At 34.8% G+C, this 13,854-nt stretch overlaps 1 protein-coding gene across 2 annotated transcripts; it reads right to left on the bottom strand.

Moving 5' to 3' along the window:
- Positions 1 to 74: 74 nt before the first annotated feature.
- Positions 75 to 1,197, bottom strand: LOC119067205 (coiled-coil domain-containing protein 34-like). 2 transcript variants are annotated; one of them, XM_037170048.1, is made up of 3 exons: positions 1,037 to 1,197; positions 748 to 978; positions 75 to 676 (listed from the first exon to the last, which is right to left on the bottom strand). In XM_037170048.1, the coding sequence occupies exons 1-3, from the start codon at positions 1,123 to 1,125 to the stop codon at positions 193 to 195; spliced, it is 804 nt and encodes a 267-aa protein (XP_037025943.1). In that variant the 5' UTR covers positions 1,126 to 1,197; the 3' UTR covers positions 75 to 192. The 2 variants fall into 2 exon arrangements, with proteins under 2 accessions (XP_037025943.1, XP_037025944.1); XM_037170049.1 differs by having other exon boundaries at positions 748 to 973; positions 1,037 to 1,167.
- Positions 1,198 to 13,854: the final 12,657 nt, after the last annotated feature.

Raw genomic sequence — 13,854 nt, 5'->3', positions numbered from 1 at the left:
GTTTTGCGGCTTCATCAACGTAACATTTATCTAATCCATCCCTGTTTTGTTTTGTTGTTGTACATAGAAATGGATTGAATTGAATAAAGCTTTATTAGATTCGACAATAAAATGAATGTTGACCCGAATTCATTGAGTTTAACTAATAAAATTTTGCAGATCGACCAACGGGTAACGGTTACCCCTCCTCAATCATATATTCGAAATCCAAGGCGGATTGCAATTGATTGGTGGATATAATGAGCCCCTTAAACTCAACAGGCCTTGGTTCAACGGAACTGGTCGCGGCTTCTCGTGGGCTGTCTTCAACCACATCTTATGCTTTTCCAACGACATACTTCTTTGCAGTTCTCTGGCCTGTTCTTGTTCGCGAGCCTCTTTCTGTTCTTTTGCCCTGATAACTTTTTTCTTTTCCAATTTTTTGGTTTTCCACGCATCGAAATTCAATTTTGTTTGATCAGCCTTCGTTTCGGTGAAAAATGTCGTTTTCTCCGCAGTTTCGTTCGGATTTTGATGCTCCACCGACGACTGTTCCTTTTCCACCTTCTTTCGATTCAACCATTCAACCAGTTTCTTCTCTCGAATTATTTGTTGTTTTTGTTCCTCTTTTTCTTTTTCTTCTTTGAGCCTTTGTTCGGCTAAAAGTGCTTCTTTTCGCTGTTTTTTCTTCAAATTTCTGAATCAAAATTTTTGGTTTGAATTAAAATGTTGTATTCGTTAGCAAAGCAGTTCATGGGGACCACCTACAGTTTCCCCTCCAGCCAATTGTTAAACGCTTCTTTTTTCAGTTGATCCAATCGCTTCAAAAACTCTGTGTCCGGTTTGTTTATATTGTATGTTAAGCATCCAACATCATCAGGACTCGATGGTCGGGATGACGATATATCTAAGTGAAACATTGCAAATTCCATGGAGCCATCATCGATTGACGTTTTATTATCCTCATCATCTTTAAAATAAAAGCTGCGAATCCCTGTGCTGATGTCAATGAAGAAAATTATTCAGTTTTTCAATGTTTTTCTTTTTAAAAAAATACTTGTCTGAATTAGAGGTTTCCTCGCTACTACCTCTACCCATTTGAGAACAGAATCTGGCGGTTAGTTCATCGTCTGAAGAGGACTCCATTCCCAAGATGTAAAAAATGTAGACGAAACAAGTCAAATAAAAAGCAAAATAAATTTAGTTCAATTGGATGAATGACTGCTGCGATTACCCTTGTCGCTATAGTGGAGGTCCATACAGAAAAAATCGTGCATTTAATGATAAAAGCTTTCAATTTTTACCATCGTTAAATATTCAATTTCTGAGTGTTTTTGGATATGGTGACCAAAAAATACCACACTCCTACTCCCCATTTCCCCCCTTCGAAATATTCAGTGTATAGGAAACTTTGGCGAATTTTTGTGAAGCCGCCATTGAAGCTACATAGTTGATATTAGACTCAAATCAGAGTGGGGTATTTTTTGGGCACCATAACCAAAAACACTCAGAATTTGAGTATTTATCGATGGTAAAAATTTCACGCTTTTATCATTAAATGCACGATTTTTTTGCTTTTATATGAACATGGACCTCCACTACTATGACAAGAGTTATTCTTGTCGAATATCATACCAATAAAAAAATTATCAATTACAATGAAGAATTTTTCAAAGTTCTGAACTATTCCCTGTGTTTCAGGACCTTGGAGCTTTCAACCAACTTATTACCTATCACGGCCGGCAAGCACAATACACCAGTGTAATATAAATTCTTCTCTCTCTTTTTGTGTATTAGTCAAAGTAATAAAATACACAACTGACAGAGACTACGGCTTGTTTTCCGAATGTGTGTGATGTGTACTTTTTTGATCTTAGTATTTTCAACAGATTCACAGAAAATCTTTTACTTTTTGGACAATACTTCAATAGCTTTAACATCTATTTTGCTTTAAAAGTATACATTAACCCTGACTCCATCTCCTGGATCATTGTCGTCACTGTCGATAGCAGATGACTTAGTCGCCCGTTAACCATTCCACTCGACAGTGTAAATGAAATGCGAACTTCCAGTTACGTGCTTTGTTTGTACGTAAATAATGAATTTTTTGTCTGTGCTTCTATTACAGGGTGACGTCTGTCAAATTTCGGCATGAATTTGTGTTGCAAACGATTTGGACATCACGACTAATTTTCTTCAGCACTTTCTTCCACAAATAAAAACAGACTCATTTTATCACAAATCAGTTTATTTATTACACGAGAAGATTTTAAGAGGCTTTAAAGTCGTGATGTCCAATTCGTTTGCAACAATTTGCTTCATCTGGTTCTCTACCACACCCGACAAAAGTACTTATACAAGTGAAACGATTGCACGCTTATAATCACGCATCAGCAGTTTTGTTTCCGTTAGTAAACCAGCTGAAAAACAGCTGAAGCAAATTTGTGTTTTAATTTCACTGACACCCACTGCATTGAATTGGCATAAAAGAAACCTAAAAATTGAATGGAAATTGCAGAAAATAGGTCGATTCAGATGGTCATGGTGAAACAAATTCCATTTTGCTAATGTGTGCGCTTATGCAAATTTGACGAAAAAAATGTGAGGCGAAGCCGAGTTAATATGTTAATAAACGGATTTATTTAAAAAAAAAAGGTTGAAAAACATGTCGTAGTTTCCAGCTAATGACCGAGTTAGGTACAAGATTTCATTTACGGCAGTGGGTTGTCTTTTGAACAGTTTTCGTTCAACTTACATGACTGAGAAAGTCTACCAGTCTACCTTAATCGAATCATCAAATACTTACTGTTAAGCTTTACGAAGCGACCCAAGATAGATAAATAGATAGAGACAGTTAGGAACCTTTTTCTTTGTGAAATGAGCTTTTTCTTTACAAATGTTTGTATACAAAGGGGAGCTTTGTGTTTGACGGTGAGTGGAAGTGGAGTTATTTTGTAAAACGTTAAACGAAATGCCGTTTCTGTAATTCTGTTTATTTCTGAGTTGTTTCTTTTTGTTTTTATAAATATTCGACGGTATATTTAGATAAATTTCCATTTTTCTTTTTAGTTGTTCTCTCTTAATATAAACAATTTTTTTTAATTCAATTAACTATTTCTCTGACTAAAATGATTTTATTGAAACAAAAAAATTTTTACTCCTTCTTAGTTCTTCATTTGTCATCCTAAAAATGCTGCACTTATGTTTATTTTAGGTATTTTCTTCAACGTGCTCTTTACTTGCATCTCATAATTTTTTTTTCTATTTTTTTTTCTATCATTTTTCTTTAAAGATTAATTTTGTTTTAAATTTAAATTTAACGAGTTGGTATTGTAAGTGTCAGTTAGGTGTATATCAATAACTTTTATATCTTTGTTATTAGAAAAAATATATTTCTTTCTCTCTCGCTTTCATTTTTTTAATTTTAATTTTTCACATTAAATATAAATTTTCTGGTTTTCATTTATTTACTTTTTTTTATTAAATATTTTTATCTTGTTTTTAACTTACTATTACATAAAAGGGTTTTCAGATTTTCAAATAAATTTTTATCTCTTTTTTTCAATTTATTTTATTTATTTGCATGTTCTAAATTCAAATTGACTTTATCACATTTTCTGATTTTTCTTCTTCTTTTATTTTAAACTCTAAAATCTTTAGTTATGGTCAGGTTACTCCCTCATTGACCCGCCGGCAATTTCAAATTTTCTCAACAAAATCTTAATACTGATAGAACAAAAGTACAAAAGTGCGTACAATATGTATTCTGTTAGGGAGGTGACCCATTTACAAAGTTAAATTATTACTACTTTTGAAAAGACAGACGGTTCAAATCAGCAATAGTGCAAATTCTGCATTTATAACATTTATACGAACAAAATGAATTTACCGACTCCTACAGTTTACATTCATTCATCACATATACCATCATTCATCGAAAATTATATGGATTATCGATGTCGTTACAAATCTAGTAGTCCGATGAGTCCGATTCATACATCATTCATCATCCGCTTAGTATTCATTATTGTTGGTTTTTCTATTCTAAGCCGTTTGGCAATACGTGTAAAATATAAAAAATAAAAAAAATTTGGTGTGCAGGAGCTGTGTAGTTGCTGAGCCACAATTATCATCGAACATACAAGGTAAGTTTACTAATTCTATTATTTTCTAGAATCCACCAAAACTTATCCTTTCAACAACGTGTGTTTCAATAATGTTTTAGTCAAATAGCAATAGTGCTATACTGACTTCAAAATTGTAATAAAAAAATCAATTAGAGTGTGCAGATGAGAATATTAAATTTATTGAAGTGAACAATGTAAAAATAACCTAAAAATGAGATTTACAGAGACACGTTGGTCTCACAAACCGCCATTTTTTTTGTAAAATATCGATTACACCCGTCAATCGCTTAGAATATTTTGATTTTGTAAACTGTGATTGGATTGTATTTTATGTATGATTTCGTATCTGCGGTTGCGACCAGGTCTCTAACAGTTACATCTGAAAACTCTGTGGATTGTGAATAACACACAAAACAACCGAAACAGCAAAAGTTGTTTTTGCCAGTTGTATCGATTAAAAACAACGAAATCTAAAAAATATTTCCCGATAGTAAATCAACCCTTCTCCTTGGAGTATCTATGGAAGTAGATAGACCACCTTCTTGCAAATAGCCAAAAATTATTCTAACCGAAAAATCTCGATTGTATTGCGCTCTCCATACGAGACGTGAATTTTCTAAAATATTTCCCGATAGTAAATCAACACTTCTCCTTGGAGTATCTATGGACGTAGATAGACCACCTCCTTGCAAATAGCCAAAAATTATTCTAACCGAAAAATCTCGATTGTATTGCGCTCTCCATACGAGACGTGAATTTTTAAAAATATTTCCCGATAGTAAATCAACACTTCTCCTTGGAGTATCTATGGGAGTAGATAGATCACCTCCTCGCAAATAGCCAAAAATTATTCTAACCGAAAAATCTCGATTGTATTGCGCTCTCCATACGAGACGTGAATTTTTAAAAATATTTCCCGATAGTAAATCAACACTTCTCCTTGGAGTATCTATGGAAGTATATAGACCACCTTCTCGCAAATAGCCAAAAATTATTCTAACCGAAAAATCTCGATTGTATTGCGCTCTCCATACGAGACTTGAATTTTTAAAAATATTTCCCGATAGTAAATCCACCCTTCTCCTTGGAGTATCTATGGAAGTAGATAGACCACCTCCTTGCAAATAGCCAAAAATTATTCTAACCGAAAAATCTCGATTGTATTGCGCTCTCCATACGAGACGTGAATTTTTAAAAATATTTCCCGATAGTAAATCAACACTTCTCCTTGGAGTATCTATGGAAGTATATAGACCACCTTCTCGCAAATAGCCAAAAATTATTCTAACCGAAAAATCTCGATTGTATTGCGCTCTCCATACGAGACTTGAATTTTTAAAAATATTTCCCGATAGTAAATCCACCCATCTCCTTGGAGTATCTATGGAAGTAAATAGACCACCTCCTCGCAAATAGCCAAAAATTATTCTAACCGAAAAATCTCGATTGTATTGCGCTCTCCATACGAGACGTGAATTTTTAAAAATATTTCCCGATAGTAAATCAACACTTCTCCTTGGAGTATCTATGGAAGTATATAGACCACCTTCTCGCAAATAGCCAAAAATTATTCTAACCGAAAAATCTCGATTGTATTGCGCTCTCCATACGAGACTTGAATTTTTAAAAATATTTCCCGATAGTAAATACACCCTTCTCCTTGGAGTATCTATGGAAGTAGATAGACCACCTCCTTGCAAATAGCCAAAAATTATTCTAAACGAAAAATCTCGATTGTATTGCGCTCTCCATACGAGACGTGAATTTTCTAAAATATTTCCCGATAGTAAATCAACACTTCTCCTTGGAGTATCTATGGACGTAGATAGACCACCTCCTTGCAAATAGCCAAAAATTATTCTAAACGAAAAATCTCGATTGTATTGCGCTCTCCATACGAGACATGAATTTTCTAAAATATTTCCCGATAGTAAATCAACACTTCTCCTTGGAGTATCTATGGGAGTAGATAGATCACCTCCTCGCAAATAGCCAAAAATTATTCTAACCGAAAAATCTCGATTGTATTGCGCTCTCCATACGAGACGTGAATTTTTAAAAATATTTCCCGATAGTAAATCAACACTTCTCCTTGGAGTATCTATGGACGTAGATAGACCACCTCCTTGCAAATAGCCAAAAATTATTCTAAACGAAAAATCTCGATTGTATTGCGCTCTCCATACGAGACATGAATTTTCTAAAATATTTCCCGATAGTAAATCAACCATTCTCCTTGGAGTATCTATGGAAGTAAATAGACCACCTCCTCGCAAATAGCCAAAAATTATTCTAACCGAAAAATCTCGATTGTATTGCGCTCTCCATACGAGACGTGAATTTTTAAAAATATTTCCCGATAGTAAATCAACACTTCTCCTTGGAGTATCTATGGAAGTAGATAGACCACCTCCTCGCAAATAGCCAAAAATTATTCTAACCGAAAAATCTCGATTGTATTGCGCTCTCCATACGAGACATGAATTTTCTAAAATGTTTCCCGATAGTAAATCAACCCTTCTCCTTGGAGTATCTATGGAAGTAGATAGACCACCTCCTCGCAAATAGCCAAAAATTATTCTAAACGAAAAATCTCGATTGTAATGCGCTCTCCATACGAGGCGTGAATTCTTAAAAATATTTCCCGATAGTAAATCAACCCTTCTCCTTGGAGTATCTATGGAAGTAGATAGACCACCTCCTTGCAAATAGCCAAAAATTATTCTAAACGAAAAATCTCGATTGTATTGCGCTCTCCATACGAGACGTGAATTTTCTAAAATATTTCCCGATAGTAAATCAACACTTCTCCTTGGAGTATCTATGGACGTAGATAGACCACCTCCTTGCAAATAGCCAAAAATTATTCTAACCGAAAAATCTCGATTGTATTGCGCTCTCCATACGAGACTTGAATTTTTAAAAATATTTCCCGATAGTAAATCAACCCTTCTCCTTGGAGTATCTATGGAAGTATATAGACCACCTCCTCGCAAATAGCCAACAATTATTCTAACCGAAAAATCTCGATTGTATTGCGCTCTCCATACGAGACGTGAATTTTCTAAAATATTTCCCGATAGTAAATCAACCCTTCTCCTTGGAGTATCTATGGAAGTAGATAGACCACCTCCTCGCAAATAGCCAAAAATTATTCTAAACGAAAAATCTCGATTGTATTGCGCTCTCCATACGAGACGTCAATTTTTAAAAATATTTCCCGATAGTAAATCAACCCTTCTCCTTGGAGTATCTATGGAAGTAGATACACCACCTCCTCGCAAATAGCCAAAAATTATTCTAACCGAAAAATATCGATTGTATTGCGCTCTCCATACGAGACTTGAATTTTCTAAAATGTTTCCCGATAGTAAATCCACCCTTCTCCTTGGAGTATCTATGGAAGTAGATAGACCACCTCCTTGCAAATAGCCAAAAATTATTCTAAACGAAAAATCTCGATTGTATTGCGCTCTCCATACGAGACGTGAATTTTCTAAAATATTTCCCGATAGTAAATCAACCCTTCTCCTTGGAGTATCTATGGAAGTAGATACACCACCTCCTTGCAAATAGCCAAAAATTATTCTAACCGAAAAATCTCGATTGTATTGCGCTCTCCATACGAGACGTGAATTTTTAAAAATATTTCCCGATAGTAAATCCACCCTTCTCCTTGGAGTATCTATGGAAGTAGATAGACCACCTCCTTGCAAATAGCCAAAAATTATTCTAAACGAAAAATCTCGATTGTATTGCGCTCTCCATACGAGACGTGAATTTTCTAAAATATTTCCCGATAGTAAATCAACACTTCTCCTTGGAGTATCTATGGACGTAGATAGACCACCTCCTTGCAAATAGCCAAAAATTATTCTAACCGAAAAATCTCGATTGTATTGCGCTCTCCATACGAGACTTGAATTTTCTAAAATGTTTCCCGATAGTAAATCAACCCTTCTCCTTGGAGTATCTATGGAAGTAGATAGACCACCTCCTCGCAAATAGCCAAAAATTATTCTAACCGAAAAATCTCGATTGTATTGCGCTCTCCATACGAGACGTCAATTTTTAAAAATATTTCCCGATAGTAAATCAACCCTTCTCCTTGGAGTATCTATGGAAGTAGATACACCACCTCCTCGCAAATAGCCAAAAATTATTCTAACCGAAAAATATCGATTGTATTGCGCTCTCCATACGAGACTTGAATTTTCTAAAATGTTTCCCGATAGTAAATCAACCCTTCTCCTTGGAGTATCTATGGAAGTAGATAGACCACCTCCTCGCAAATAGCCAAAAATTATTCTAACCGAAAAATCTCGATTGTATTGCGCTCTCCATACGAGACTTGAATTTTTAAAAATATTTCCCGATAGTAAATCAACCCTTCTCCTTGGAGTATCTATGGAAGTATATAGACCACCTTCTCGCAAATAGCCAACAATTATTCTAACCGAAAAATCTCGATTGTATTGCGCTCTCCATACGAGACGTGAATTTTTAAAAACATTTCCCGATAGTAAATCAACCCTTCTCCTTGGAGTATCTATGGAAGTAGATAGACCACCTCCTCGCAAATAGCCAACAATTATTCTAACCGAAAAATCTCGATTGTATTGCGCTCTCCATACGAGACGTGAATTTTCTAAAATATTTCCCGATAGTAAATCAACCCTTCTCCTTGGAGTATCTATGGAAGTAAATAGACCACCTCCTCGCAAATAGCCAAAAATTATTCTAACCGAAAAATCTCGATTGTATTACGCTCTCCATACGAGACGTGAATTTTCTAAAATATTTCCCGATAGTAAATCTCAACTCAAAACAATTTTATCTAATTTGATAGATTTGTGAGTGTTTCGGAAACACTTGTCATGCGTGAAACCTATTTCATCAAAGTGCTCTTGTTAAATCGCGTACATTTCTTTTGATTTGCTCACATAGTTTTTCAGTCAACCTCGTTGTTAGTTTAATAATTGATTTGGTTACTGGAAAAATGAGTTCGAGAAGTGCGACGGTGAAAAGAAAATTACGATATGAGAGTCGATGTGCAAATAGCTTGGTCAATAGATACAGAAACCGGGAAATGAATTCCTCAATGGTCTGTCACTACATTTTATTCCCTGTGGCTACATCAGCAGTTGGCAAATCGAACGACTTTTTGTTTTACAACTTACAATTATGCTGGAATGATAAGAATTTGATGAAGGACATTCGCTACCAAAAAGTACTTCGCGGACTACATCTGGAGAAAGGTGTAGAGACATCGGACTTGACTAAGTCACCAGAAAGTGGATGGTTTTCAAGTTCCAGAGCGATTCATTTGGAGGCGATAGGAAAAATAATGGGTTACTTTATTCGAATTTTCGCATCATCTGTTGGTGTCGTTTTTGATGGTACATTCGATCCAAGGACATCTGCACCAATCGCCAGTGATGATTTCAATGCATTCGTCCGAAATCTAAAAGACTCCAAAACTGTGTGCCCTGTCGTAGTGAAGCTCGAAATTTCTGCTGAATCAAGTTTCGACGTCACGCCGTTTATCTATTTAAATGAGGATTTGGTACGTCGTATAACCAGTGGGCATGAAATATCAGGAAGCCGGAAATCTAAACTTCTGCCAATCAAGAGTGAGTACCACGATTGGGCATGGCAGCTTCTAAACACACCGGTTTTCGAAGACCGTCGTCAATTACAGAGTAGTGGACCTTGGATTGTACATCAAAGAAGCGAGCTTGAAACGAGCGAACTTTCAGTGCTGAAACTCAATAATGAGGAACGTCGAGTCTCCTCCCGACCAAAACGAACGAATACAAAATATTCAACTGAAATGTTTCAATTGAACTGAATATTTAATAAACAAATTTCCTTCACAAAACTTTTGTTGTTGCTTGTTTTGTGGATAATTGTCGTTTTCCAACAATAGGGTCTTCTTATGAACTCTTAATTTTCAAATAATATTCAAAGACAAAAGTTTTTTATTGAAAATTCGTGGTGTTATTAGAACCGTTGTAAATGATGATCCCACCTCCATCCACAAATTTCAACATATTATATACAAAAATTCTACTTCGTTATTACTATCACATCCTGGCAATCCTTTTTCTTCCTGTTACAGAACATTATGTAGTTAGGTACGTGGCTCTAGTGGACGGTAGATTTTAGGCAATTTCGCTAGCTAATACCGAACGAAATGAGGGCGACAAGCGAAAGTGCCTAAAATCAACCGTTCCCAATAGATGCGTATTCAACTTCTTATACAAAGGGCATAAATTACTTGAAACGTTCTGAAATTTATGTCCAAGCAACGCACGTTGCACAAGTCAAAAAAGTACTCTTAATTCCTACAGTCGCTTCTTATAAATTAAAAATGGAAACGGATTTGACTTTTAAAAAATTCATGAAAATATCATCTGTGTATTCAGAATGTAGAGTACTTTCATCCTTTACTTATTGATTAAAATCTAGATTCTCAAAATGTTAATATAGCAAAACCTATTATAAAGAGCGCATGATTTAAGTTTGTATTTTTTTTTTACACCACAGCTCTTCGACGTCACATCAACACAACAGAATATTGGAGAGTGTGGAGTACAATCCATATAGGTTGCTGCCTCTTTTGAATTTTGTCATACAATTGTATGACTCTAACTTTCGTCTCATTTCGCACTTGAGGCAACGATACTTATTCCTGAAAAAAAATCGAGATTCATTCAATCTCGCTGCTGCCTCTTTTGAATTTTGTCATACAATTGTATTACAAAGCGAACTGTAGCAGTCGACTCTAAATTTTGTCTCATTTAATATTGTTTTTACGTAAGTAAACATAATTTCTGGAGAATTAATTTTGTTTTATGTTATAAATTGTGTCTTTGTAAAAAAAGGTCAAGTATTGTGTGTTTATTAGTCTGATGTTATTGTAAAATGTTGGTAGTTTGTGTATTGATATGAGACGGATGAATAATGTTTACACACATTAGAAGATTTAGCCACTTTGTCTAAATTCAAAACAACAAACCTTCACTGAGCGATACAAATTGTAATTTTTTGTGACCTTCGCAGATATCAATAGTTTGATAATAGTTATTTATGCAATCGAGATGCAAAGTACTTTATTAAACTGTAGATGTGTAATTAGCCTAATAAAATACTTTGCATCTAGTTGCATACCAAGGTATGTAAACACTGAAGGTAACGCAGACCCTCAGGGAATAGCAAGAAATACAGACCCCAAGTTTCGGGTGAATTTCCTATGACGCCAATACATATATTTACAAAATATTGTACGCATGTGTACCGATATACATTACTCACCTCAAAATAGGGGTACGCGTGTTTTTGCTGATTTGCGTTACCTTCAGTGTTTACATACTTTGGTTGCATACAACGTTTTATGCATCATAATTGGCGATTCCATAAACCCAAATTTTGCGTCCCAAAATTGCTCGTGCGTCATCGACGTAAATCTATAAGGACAGTGCCAGATTTAAGTTACCGATATCAACAATTTTGATGCGGTTTCTTTTTTGTCACAGACAGAAAAACGCAGCTTAAATGTCGAAAAAGTATACATAACGGATCGCATATAATACCGAAATTTTTCGTGAAATTTCAGACAAGAATATTTTTGAAATATGGCAAATAAGAAGAATCGGGCCCGTCGAAACAAGAAGTCAAATAACTGGCGAGCTATGTTAAAACTGAGGTGATGTTGTTCAAACATAAAATGTTCTCGCTCTCTATAATGTTCTCGTAATTTCAACAGAAAAGAAATGGAAAAAAATGAGATTTTAAATCGCATTGTTGATGAATTATGCGATACTCAAGACCCCTTGGAGTTGTTGGTACGCTTATCGTTTTATTACGTTGTTATTTTAATGTCGTTTTCATTGACTCCTTTTTACCGATTCCATCGGTCACAAATTTATAAGCACTTTAGTTTCTCGTATGTTCCCCCGGAAATTTTTGGGGGTTGTCATTCAATATGATAAATACCTGCTAACTTGCTATATTAGCAAGATTGCGATTCTATCGTATGTTATAAGTTGACGTAAAAGATGGAAATTATGCGTAAACCCCATATATTTTGTTTGAAGAAGTTACGTATAATTCTCAACTTGTAAGTTACTTTATAGTCATTAGCGAAAATCTGAATCTATCTGTTATTACACCAAATTTCACCACATTTTAGGATGAACCGGGACTAGGATCGATAGCAGAAAAGAGTACGAATGACGTTATTCAAGAAAGTACGCCGTCCAAACGTAAAAAAACTGATGATGACAAGGTGATATAAAAGTTATAGTTATTTTTAAAAACCAATCATCAAGATATATTTGTGCTATGGCTTCACATTCGTTATCAGTCAACAAATGTCCCATAATTTTTTCCTGTGTCGTGTTTTGTATTTTACCTTCCACCGGAAGTTCCGCCTATTTATCTATTTTGAAATTATGAAATTACCTTACTGCTTCCAAATATTTATTTTGGACAGTGGCAAAAATATATATTACTTTACCTTTCTAAAAACAGAGATGTAATGTCGGCATTACCTATCTGTTTTTCGCACTATCAGATAATAGTATATTATGGCTTCGACTCGGTACTACAAATCGTCAAATAAATTTTGGATAACATCGATATTACAGTCTTCAACATTCAAAAGTATCGACATATTATAAAATCCTTTCTTCTCTTATTTCTTTAATTTCTCTCATTTCTCCATAGCGAGTATGGAGAAATGAGAGAAGTTGGAGAAATAAGAGAAATAAGAAATTTATAATATGTCGATACTTTTGAATGTTAAAGATTGTATTGTTCTAGACAGAGATAAAGTTATTTGTTCAACGAAGGCAGAGAAGTTGGAAACTGCATTATTGTTCACCCGAAAAAATGCAATTTACAACCTTACAATCTCGAGAGCACAACGCTTTTCACAACAAAGGGACGAAAAGTAGGACTTCCGTTGTCTTTATTGCGAAAAACGTTGTATAAAACTTGGTGATAAATGATTTTTTAGGCACACCTGCGGTCTCGAGTGACAATCTACACATCTAGTGCCTAAAAAAGCATTTATCACTCGGTTGTATAAATAACTATTACGTATTTGGGGTGTGCAGAAGGTTTTAGACAATGTCGTGATTTGTTGCGCGACAAGCGAATGTACCTAAAATCTACCTTCCAACCCAGATACGTTTTCAACTTTACATGCTTTTGTTTCCCTAAGGTCGAAATTGGCTTATTACACACCTAGAGAAGGAAATTGGTTTTGGTTTTAAAAGCATGTAAAATCCATTACATAACAAGGGATAAAAAGTTAAAAAGTAGAGTTTCACACGAAACACACGAAAACGAGACTTCATTTTATACCGAATGTACTATTTCATACCGAGGGCCAAAATTACGAGAAAAGTCTGTAATTTTGTCCCAAGAAATAAAAATAAAATTTTCGATGAATTTACTAATTGAGTGTTAAGTGAGAGAGATTTTTGTATAGCTGGTCACGGGGTCACTTGTCAAATTCACTTTGTAAACATATATAGACTCTCAATTTTATTTTTCATTCATGAACTTTTTAGAGCTGACACTGAGATCTCACTTGACACTATGCAAAAGCTGAATTTATGAATGATGTTACTGTTCATTATTATCCATAGGTATCTGCATACATTCAAGTATATGAAAATTATTATAGTCTTTTTGGGGAAGACGAGGGCTCCTATACGTCAATCATAGATTGTGAAAT

This window comes from Bradysia coprophila (assembly GCF_014529535.1).
Source record: "Bradysia coprophila strain Holo2 chromosome X unlocalized genomic scaffold, BU_Bcop_v1 contig_12, whole genome shotgun sequence".
NCBI classification, from domain to species: domain Eukaryota; kingdom Metazoa; phylum Arthropoda; class Insecta; order Diptera; family Sciaridae; genus Bradysia; species Bradysia coprophila.
This window is presented reverse-complemented; position numbering and strand designations above follow the sequence as displayed.

Excerpts from the sequence above, each read along its gene's own strand:
- LOC119067205 (XM_037170048.1), bottom strand. The coding sequence starts at position 1,125 with ATGGAGTCCTCTTCAGACGATGAACTAACCGCCAGATTCTGTTCTCAA. Across the intron at positions 979-1,036 it reads GAAACCTCTAATTCAGACAA|CACAGGGATTCGCAGCTTTT; the intron begins GTATTTTTTTAA and ends CATTGACATCAG. Across the intron at positions 677-747 it reads AATTGGCTGGAGGGGAAACT|AAATTTGAAGAAAAAACAGC; the intron begins GTAGGTGGTCCC and ends ATTTTGATTCAG.